This window comes from Fusarium solani (genome assembly GCF_023522795.1).
Source record: "Fusarium solani strain SB1 chromosome Unknown bctg00000007, whole genome shotgun sequence".
Classification (NCBI taxonomy): domain Eukaryota; kingdom Fungi; phylum Ascomycota; class Sordariomycetes; order Hypocreales; family Nectriaceae; genus Fusarium; species Fusarium solani.
Genome location: NW_027072150.1, coordinates 2,521,240 through 2,531,693, shown reverse-complemented (window position 1 = coordinate 2,531,693; position 10,454 = coordinate 2,521,240). Strand labels below are relative to the sequence as shown.

The window sequence follows — 10,454 nt, the reverse complement described above, 5'->3', positions numbered from 1 at the left end:
CTACAGATCCCTGACACTGGTAAATCCATCTTCTTGAACCTTGAGAACCGGTTTGTTAGCGACCATCTTGTCCCACAGCGTGCTTCCCCTCTTCCGCTCCTCTTGGTCAATCCACCTCAAGAACTGCTCCGCGGTGCGAATTCTCCCGGGAAAGATTCTATCCAGTAAAGCGTAGTCCCTCTGAATGACACCTTTGTTATAACCAGATGCCCTCCAAATGTTCCACCATCCGGTAAAGTTCTGTTTGATGGTCATATTGGCGCTGTCACTTGCATCGGCCACGACGCCAACCGGTCTGTCCGCAATTTCGGCGAGGGATCCTTCCCTCCAGTATGTCTCGAAATCCACATCGATAAAACGTGCCTTTCGTCCAGTGACTCGTTCAAATGCCTTGGCAAGATCGTCGTAATGCACGTGTTCGATAGCCACTTCCAAGTCTCGGCCATCCGCCTCTTGAGGATTTTCAAACAACCATCGGACGTAGAAGCCACAATCGTCTAGCGCAACATGCACGACTGCTCCATCGCGGGTAAGGGGGACTCGCCAGGTAAGGATATCCTCGCCCGTGACTTCGTCAACTTCAACTTTCGGTACGGCTGGCCCAGCAGAAGAAATCGCCATGTCGAGATACACACCCGTCGTGAACAGGGATACCTTCATGTCGTAGCCTGCAAGGGATTTCTGGTTTCGCCGGTGCTGGTCGATCATCCACTCTCCCAATCGTCCCTTTCCGTCTGCATGTCCAACACGAAACTCGTCCTTATACCCAGCCTTCTTGTAGTAATAATCCAAGTTGCCAAAGACAAATGATTTGAGACCAAGCTCAATTGCCAATTCGTATGAGCGTATAGTCCAGAAGGTCTCGCTCTTTTCACCGACAGTGAAACCATCCAGGTTGATGAATGCTCCCCAGCAACCCTCCAGGCCCTGACGCAGATCCGACATAGACTCGAAGGTTCCCTGAAACAACTCTATCTGTCCAGGTGATGGGGAATAAGTGAGGAGCTGTTGGGCGCGGGCCGAAGATGGGTCTCGAGTGAGAATGCGCAAGGCAAAAACTGGTGCCAAGTCGCGAACCACGGGAATGCCCTGAGCGCCAGTGCCGCCCACGATAAAAATTTTCTTGAGAGATGACATGATTGCTGTTTGAAAAGACAATTGAGCACTGATATGAGTACGAGTTTGAGTATCAGGCAAGTGTGCTGGAAAGTTAAGTGGCAGAAGTTTGATCTTTTAATAAATATTTCCTCCGACCATGAGCAGCCGTTTGGGTATTAATTAGTAATATATGAGGAGTAGTAACCGTGGTTGATTAGTGATTTACGCTTTATGTGATGATAATTGTGTTGCCACATCCGAGAACAGTCTTGCTCATACTCGGCCGAAGGCCGTCTGAAAGTACGCCAATTTCCCCAACTTAGCCATTTTAGTTATTATTGTGTATAATTACGGTCATCCATTTAATGCACCGTAGTGTCTTTGTTTCCGAGGCTTAATAATTCGCAGCTGGGTTATGATTGTAGGTGGAACTCGGCTGTGGAGTCTGACAAATAGTCGGCGATATTATGATAAAATATATAATCAATTTCTCAGACTACCCTTTCCTCCGAATTGGGAAGAATGCCGAGATGAGTCAGGAAACTGAACTGTAATACCAACCATTAGTCGCCAAACCTATTGATGCGATCGTTGAGCTTCAATTAATATTTCTGAGCCCTTATAAGAAATACGGGAGTCACGCCACCAAGCAAGCCATCTAGTCGACTACCAAGGCGAGTATTCTTCACCATCGGCTCTTTTCTTCCCATTTCTAGCATGGATCTTTTTATGGAAAAACAACTTATCAACTCTCGATCCCTTCAGTACACCTACTACGCCGGTCCGGCCAGCAACGCAACCAGTACTGCTGATGGCCCGGCCCTGCTACTGCTCCATGGCTTCCCACACACTGCCCAACTCTGGGCGTCCGTCATCCCTTGGCTGCTGACTTTTGGACTTCGAATCTTGGTGCCCGATCTACTGGGATACGGTGGCACATCCAAGCCCTGGGACGTTTCCTATTTCGCCTCGGATGCCATGGCAAGCGATCTCGCAGAGATTCTAGCTGCAGAAAATATCACCAGCGTCATCCCAATCGGGCATGACTGGGGGTCGTTCCTTGCTCATCGCTACTACTTTTACTACCCAGAACAAGTAGAAGCCATCGTTGTATCAAGCTCCTACTATCAAGCCCCGATCCGGGATCCCATCAACGTTACCGAGATTGCAGAGGAACGGGAGAATATGATAGGGTTTCCTCTTGGTTATTACTACGAGTTCTTTTCCACTCCTGAAGCCGCGTCCCTTTTGTCAGGCAACCTACAGAGCTTCTTCTCGGCTGGCGGCACCGAGAATGACACAATGAAGAACACGTTTGGGTACAAAGACGGTCTTCGCAACTGGTTGATGGCAGACAAACGGATGCAGCTTGAAGGATTTGCCGCCGAACCTGGCTTCTTAGAGGATGCCGAGGCTCAGTTTGGGGACACTGGTTTTATTTCGCCTCTGAAGTGGTATCAAGCCTTTGTCAACGGCACACACTATGAAGTCGAAAAGGATCTTCCGGAAAGTGCAGACAGAGTCGAAAAGCCTCTATTGCACATATCAGGGTCAAAGGATGCGCTGGCACCAGGTATATTGTATGAAACGCAAGAGGCCAGGACTGCTATCAAAGATTTGACCACTGCCGAAGTCGAATCGGGCCATTTCATCCCTCTTGAGAAACCTCGGGAAATGGCCAAGATTATCAGCGACTGGCTGGAATCCAAGAACCTTTTGCGCCCATCTTCAGGACGTTGAAAGGAAATGGGCTGGGATCCTAGTCAAGTTTCCCCATTGGAAGCCACGAGCTCGGGCGGACGTTATTTCGTAATCTTGGGGCGCCGACAGCTTCGTGGCAGACAATATCTCTCCTTCTTGTATTTTATCGTAAATTTTACTTTGGCTAGTTCACAGCTTAACTAAAGCTGAAAACATTTCCTCACAATCTCGATCCGAACAGATGCTATCATCAAAGAACACAATAATAAGAATATGACAGCATAAAAACCCAATGCTAAGTGGCATTAATATCACAGCAAGGGGATTCAGACCACCGTAGATGCTTCCATTACCTGAGGTCTCAGTTCTTTTCTTCCTGTACCCTGGCCTAGAAGAAGACAACAGATCAGTAAGACAACATCTTGCAAAATATAGGTTATACATTTGAGACTCATCCAAGGTCACATATCGTTAGAAAATAGGCGACAAGGCACCCCCTACACCCCTAATGACGAGTTACCTGCTATTGAGGGCCATTTCTTGCTGACTGCAAGCCCATCACACAGCCTCGTCATCTTCGATTAAATAAATAATGCGATTCCTATCAAACCCCCGTCAAGCTATGTGGTTGGTTCTATACAAGCGTTCACCATGGACTTGGTTTTAAAGTTCCATGAGGCCCGAGCCGGTCTATTGTGTCAAGTTAGTCTGCAATTGTCTCTTCATCCCATCCCTCTCTCGTGTCCTTTGGTATCCTAACTGACAGCAAAGGCAGTACGATGGCCGCCCCGGCCATTCCGATCCCAAGATAAAGGCCGTTCCGATACCCTTTCACCAAATCCTTGCCTTGGTTGTTGGTGTAGTATTCCACGGTCCCTGCAAAACCCAACCTGGTAGCTAAGCCATAAGCCAAGACGGTCCCAATAAGCGACCCGGCTACTCCCTGTTGAGACCGCTTCACCGTCCCGCTCGCAATGAGCTGAGAAGCCGTGAACAGGAAGTCTGGCCCCAGAGATGCCAACAAGAGTGCCGGAAATACTTGGGCCCAGTATGACTGTTGCTCAGGCATCGTAGCCACGAGAATCAAGGACACTGGCGTCGCAAGTGATCCGATGGCAAAGATGTATTGTGCTGCAACATACCGCACGATGTGTGCACTGAGTATAGCTGCACCAGCGCCGCCTATGGTAAGGGGAACAAACGCCGCCGCATTGAGCAACACGCTGTAGCCCCTGACCTCCAGATTCCAGACAGTAACGTACCAGAGTAACATGCCGAAGCTCATGAAGGAGATAAAAGCCGAAACAATCATCATACTAAAAGACGGGGAGGACCAAATACTCATAGGTATGATGGGCTGGTCAGCAACCTTGACCTCGAGGATGCCGAAGACAACTAGGTGTAGCAGAGAGACCAGTAAGATGGAATAGACATAGGGATGATCCCAACCAACCAAGCTTGCTTGTCTATGATTATAATCAGTTATCAGTGATGTGCAGGGGGCTCAGCAAGCTACTTACGTCCAAGAAAAGTTGAAAAGGAATAACCCAGAGACACCAAAGTAAGCGCCAGCGTAGTCGATTTTCCCATTTCGATCCATGGGCTGCTCTTCACTCTCGACAACAAGGAAGAAGAGGCCGTATACAACCGCCTCTAATATTTCTCTAGAAAAGGATCCTTTAGTACGCATATCATATTGTTAGTGGGCAACTGAGCACCCACAGGAAGAAAAACAGCCACCACCACGGCAGCAACTGACCAAACAGCATTGGAAAGACACTCCCCCCAGCCGCCCCGATAGGCGCCATTGCTCCAAACAATCCAACCGTCAGGTTACGCGTCTTTCCGGGCAGGAAGTTGATCGTGATCAGAGCAATGGCATTGGGCATGACAAATGCTGCGCCGATGCCACTGAGGGTGCGCATGATGCAGACAGAGATGATATGGCGCATGAAGCCTGCGATGAGGTGGAATATAACCCAAGCAGCACCTGCTACCACGGCGGTGATCTTGTGCCCATACACGGCACCAATGCGTCCTCCAATGATGACAAATGTTCCTTGAGTTAAACTTGTTCATGTCAGTTGTAACCATGAGTTCTCAAGCTGCAACAGCTCACGGATACAAGGCCACGATCCAGAGGGCTTGCTCAGGGGGGCTCTGAGCGCTTTTGCAATGTGTAGGCTACCATTGATTCCGGCTCCCACTGGTATCATCTAACGGTATTAGATTGGCTTTCGGGTAAGTTAGATAGTAAGAACTTACCTGCACGAACTGGCAGAGAATGATACAGAATGAAGTCAAAGAGGTGCGCCATTTATAGGGATGGGCTGCCTTCCCCCCGTCTCTCACAGCACCTCGTTGCTGCGACATGTTGGCCTCGGAGGTGAGACTCCCAGTGAATCGCGACTTGGCAAACCTCAGGAGCCAAAATTTGCCTCTCAGTTATTTAGATACTCCAACTCCCGTACTGGCAAGGTTGAACAAAAACAACACATTTGTAAGAAGCCTAACCCTGTTCGAGTCGCGTATCTAGGGGACTTTGACGAAAGCTGAGTCATAAAAGCATGACAGGTGGCCACGGGCTAATTATAATTCCAATTACAAATTCATCCCCGGCCTGGCCACCCTCCGACCGATCAGGCTTAGGCACGCGGCCAGCATCTAGAACTTCCGTTCTGGAAGGATTTTCATCACACTACAGAAACATAAACAACCGTATGGCGTGCTCTATTGTCTTGATCAGATTACTTGCTAGGAAGCTCGGCGCATGGCACCTCACCCTTGTTGAGTAATCACCACGTCTCCGCTAAAGGACAACGAACTGGGTGTCAGAGACTGATTTCAAATCAGCCTTGACTAAGACAACGTGACTAAGGTGCCTGAGAACCTGATTGAGCACTTTATTTGAGTGTGATGGTCAAGCATAGAGCAACGTTGCCTTGGCTCGCCGAGTCTCGGATCCTGGAATGAGCCTTGGGGCGGAAGAATCGTATGGATCCCGATCTCCGCTCAGTGGATCTAAGAAAACAAGTGTAAATGATTGTAAATTACAGAGATTTGTGGGAAAGGCTTATACTGGGCAATAATCCTCGGCGTTATGCCTCCCCTTGGTTCGTGCTATCTCACAGCTGATTCCCCCTTCGCAAGGTGCTTTGCCTTCACGCCAGCGTGGATTCCCCTTGGATCAACTTAGAAGCGATCCTTTCCCCCCAATAGATATACTGGTACTGTTTCACTCATTAGCCCTCTGGCGCGAAGCGAGTGGGGCCTTGTTACATACAAAACCCATGGTTGGCGATGACGGTGAGTTTCAAGCATCATCTGACCACCCAAAAAGTGTTGGCCAGGAACGACTCTGAAATGTAGTATAGACGCTCAGTGGGTGTTCCGCTTCAGCCCTTTAGGGGCTGTTGGCTCGTCACGGGTTACAGAACCGTGGGTCACATCTAGATTCTGTGCTGGCAACAGCTCTCGATTTCCAAAACACAGACACATCGTATTGAGAAGACTCAACCCTAGCTCATTCTCCTTTCTATCATGGCTACACCTACTACAAATTGATCATTTCTCCCCTTGAAATCCTGGTTTACCACCACGAGGGCAGCATGTCAGTCTCACCACGGTAGCACTGTCCCATCCACGTTCTGGAAAGTCCCTCCGTGCTCATTTCGACTCGCAGAATCGACCAGCTTCAGCAGCCCGGCCACGCTCGTGTCAACGTCGATGGCCCCAAAGGCGGCCAGGTTGGTGTCTGGAGGAAGCAGTCCGCTTGCCATGTCGGTCAAAACCAGGCCGGGGTGTACAACAAAGGTGGTAAGCCATGGTTCTTCTCGATGGATGCGATGTATGAGCCAGTTGAGAGCTGTCTTGCTCGCCCCATAAGGGCTCATGATCGGTGGGATACTAGTAAGATAGTCTTGACCATTGATGCTACCGAAGATAGTGGATATGCCAAGGAAAATGGGGTTTCCGGTGCTGCTGGCCTTAAGGAAGGGATAAGTGGCTTGGAAAAGAGTGACGGGGCCGATAGTATTTGTGTTGACATGGTCTCGAATTGCTTCGGGAGTCGTATTGAAAACCGTGCTTCCGGAGTGCGCGATACCAGCATTGGCAATGACTACATCCAGAGATAAGACGCCATACTTGTCCTGAAGCTGTGAGACAAGATCTGTGGCGTCCGTATCCACCTGCGAGTCCAGTTTGGCCAAGATCAGCCTGCTGCCCTCGCCTTTGGGTAGGTCGTTCAGAGAGGACGCCTTTGAGACGTCTCTAGCAGTGGCCACGACTGTGACGCCGGTTCGAAGAAGAAGTTTGGAGACTAGTGCTCTGCCAATGCCGCGGTTGGCGCCCGTGATCAGGTAGGTCTTTGGAAGTGACATGTTGAAGTGATAGGAGGATGTTGTTTGAGGATACGTTTGACTGGCCAGAGAGCGTATGATGTTGTCGAAACATTCCGCTTGGTCCTGAAGCCCGGATTAAATACTAGAGCATCTGATGTATTTTTCTATCGTCAACTCAGTGTTTAGGACAGATAACAGCCTCCCAACGCGCCACCGACACTCTTGATTCTCCATTACAAACATGACGCGAGAGCGGAGACGCGGACAGTCTCCTACGAGTTGTCACTATTCCGAGACTGAGTGGTGCATTATTATTAATCACCGAACCCAAATGCCTTTGAGAATACTGCACACAGATAATACCATGAGTAAGTGCTCGGAATTTTATATAATACCATTAATAATGCGCCCTGTTGCGCAACCCGCCGGGCGTAAGGCGTGTTTTGCGGAAGCATATCGGAGGTCGGCTTGGTACTCGCACTCACCAAAGAGTGACATTACAAATGATCCCTTAAGCCGAATCTCGTATATTCTGCTTGATCAGTAATTATGAACGGCCCTTCAAATGAGTGATATCTTTAATGATTACTTGGGCTGGAGGGGGGCAGCAAGACACCAATCTCTCTACCGCTCACTTTTCTTCTTGGTTCATATCTAACCAAGATGGCGATTTCAACAGCAGTCAGTGTCCCAAATGCCACAATGTTGCGTAATGAATGTGAAATGGAGGATTCTGAGCTGCAAGACAAACCCATCGAAGCTGGCGAAGGAACCACTCAGGAGAGCGAAACCTCTGACAACGCACAGATTTCATGGTGGGAAGATGATCCACACAACCCTTTGAATTGGCCGTTATGGAAGAAAGCCTTGCAAGTAGCGATGATTTCATCATCTGGGTTCTTGGCGTGAGTACAGGACCACTCTATCCTAGCCAGTCTTGTTAACAAAGTCAGCTCCATCGGAACTTCTATCGTCAGCCCAGCAAGACTTCAACTCATGCAAGAGTTCAACGTTGGCAGCACCAAAGCTCTGATACCCGTTGCGCTCTACGTCTTTGCCCTTGGCTTTGATCCTCTCATCGGCGGCCCGCTCTCTGAAACCATAGGTCGTTGTCCGATATACGTCGTGAGCGCACCACTCAGAAGCCTTTTCACGCTTGGCGTAGGGTTTGCTCACAACTTTGGTGCCCTCTATTTTCTCAGATTTATGGCTGGACTGTGCTGGGCCCCAGTTCTGTCTGTCGCAACAGGCACCTTGGCTGAGACGTTCCGACCCAAGACTCGAGGGCCGGTATCAGCCTATTCTTTTGTCTTGATGCCATTTCTAGGGCCTGCATTAGGGTGAGTATCCATGAACTGGCTCATTGTCTTGTTGCAGACATGCTGATACTGTAAAGCCCTGTAATCGGCTCCTTCATCGTCAACAGGAAAGATTGGCCCTGGACCCAGTGGATGCTGATTTTCCTCTCCCTTTTGAGCATGCTGCGACAGCCAATACTCGGAGGGTGCAGGCGTAGCTCCCTTTTGCAGGACCCCAAAAAATTACGTGAGTGCTATTAATCGATTACTGATCTACCCGCCTCTTAGAAATACATCGGCCTACTGTACATAATGGATAAATTCCCCATGGAGGTTGGTTACACCAAACCTCAACATTGTTCTCGCTCGGCGCTCCTTATCATGAATGTTGACACGGCTATCTCTAAGAACGGCTGCAAACCTCGCGGTCGACCGCGTAAGCATCCTTCTGACGACCACAGGATGAACGTGCGTCACAATCGTCTGATTACTACCCTGCATGAGGCGCGACCAGAGCGCCCAACTAACTTCTCCCCAGGCGCGTAGGGAAAGAAATCGCGCAGCTCAGAAGTCATTTCGTCTGCGCCACCAGGCAAATGAACAGTCCCAGAGGCAGGAGGAAGTCGAACTGGGGCACAAATTCGACCATCTTCTCTCCGTGTTCCTGTCTTTCACCGATCAGGTCGTTCGCTCAGAGTGGGCTAATCAAGACGCGTCCCTGATGAAAGCGTTGCGGAGTTCAGTGAAGGATGTATTGTCTCTGTCTCTGACTGATGATAGTCCTGACATGGCGTTCAAGAACTCATTGCAGAGCAATCATGATTCAACTGCTCTCAAGAACAACGAAACTACGTCAGACGGGGTTTCAACATCACAGGATTTACATGCCCAACGACAGCCATCTCTCTCCACCACCCCGTCTTCCGAGCGCCATAATTCAGGGGTTCAGGTTGGTGAATTGAGGCAGCATGTTAGACAGGACATTGGCCTGTCGGCTTCCATCAACTTTCAACCTCCATCCACGGGCCAATACCGATTGGACAGCCCATTCAGCCTACAGATTGCATATCTGGCAATTCAGTATGCGTGTCACATCTTGTCAACCACCACAAGCCCGGCAAGTGATGTACTCTATCGGGTCTTCGGCTCTCGCCTGCAAATCCACACGAGGCAAGATATCCTTCTCAATTTGCGGTGGCATCTTGGGCCCGGTTACTCACAACTGGACGGTCTCGCTACCGCAAACTTTACACAGCCCGCGTTCGTCAACACAGATGTACAGCTAGAGGACAAACAACTCTACAACGCTGATCAAATTGCTAGGGTTCTGCGGCAAAGAACTCGTGAGCTTGCGGGAGGCGACTGCCTGGATGTTATAGTAAACAATGGCATGTCAACGACGAGCAATCTAATACACGCTCCTTCGATGCAATCGCAGAGCATCAACTACTCAAACTCAGAGGCTACGGTGATTATTCGGGTTTCAAAACTAGGACTGTTGCATAATATTTCAAGAAGCGGCATTTGCTTTGGCTCTGGCCCGGCCTTCCTGGGAGCAGATGTTAAGAAGGCGATATGGGATTCCGTATTGCCTGGTAGCCACTTAGTTTAGGTTATTGGTAGAAATATTGCCACTATCGAGGGAGAACACTTAGAGGGGGTACCTTTCAACAAAACGTGATCACTATGCCCCTTGTTTTGACGTCGACACCATGGATGAACAACCTAGGTATGTGAGAAAGCAAAGATAGGTGAATACCGGTAGAGCAAACCCTTATAAATGGGCTCCAGCAGCCAGACCTGTTGATTAAAGGAGATGGGGTATCTACAGCGTGTAGGACGTGGGAGGTGGTGGCTGTGTCAACTCGACATGGGCGGCCGAGCCGATCGTGACAGCTGACTTTATGAGACCCAATGGTTCATCCATCCAAGGGCACCAAGTCGTCGTTCATGGGAGTTTTGTCAACCGGGCGAACCCTCTAGACATATGGTGAACGAATTTTGGTACTTGGAT

General features: G+C 49.4%; 3 protein-coding genes across 3 annotated transcripts; 2 read left to right on the top strand and 1 right to left on the bottom strand.

The window, feature by feature from the left end:
• On the bottom strand, nucleotides 1–1,137 carry MRS44_011754 (uncharacterized protein; the record flags this gene model as incomplete). The annotated part of the gene is made up of 1 exon (XM_046278356.1): nucleotides 1–1,137. The coding sequence occupies one exon, from the start codon at nucleotides 1,135–1,137 to the stop codon at nucleotides 1–3; it is 1,137 nt and encodes a 378-aa protein (XP_046134529.1).
• A 678-nt stretch (nucleotides 1,138–1,815) lies between these two features.
• Nucleotides 1,816–2,838, top strand: MRS44_011753 (uncharacterized protein; the record flags this gene model as incomplete). Its single annotated transcript, XM_046280951.1, has 1 exon — nucleotides 1,816–2,838. One exon carries the CDS (start codon nucleotides 1,816–1,818, stop codon nucleotides 2,836–2,838), a length of 1,023 nt encoding a protein of 340 aa, XP_046134530.1.
• Nucleotides 2,839–7,844: 5,006 nt separating this feature from the next.
• On the top strand, nucleotides 7,845–10,052 carry MRS44_011752 (uncharacterized protein; the record flags this gene model as incomplete). Its single annotated transcript, XM_065619845.1, has 4 exons — nucleotides 7,845–8,047; nucleotides 8,096–8,432; nucleotides 8,729–8,908; nucleotides 8,979–10,052. 4 exons carry the CDS (start codon nucleotides 7,845–7,847, stop codon nucleotides 10,050–10,052), a joined length of 1,794 nt encoding a protein of 597 aa, XP_065475917.1.
• Nucleotides 10,053–10,454: the final 402 nt, after the last annotated feature.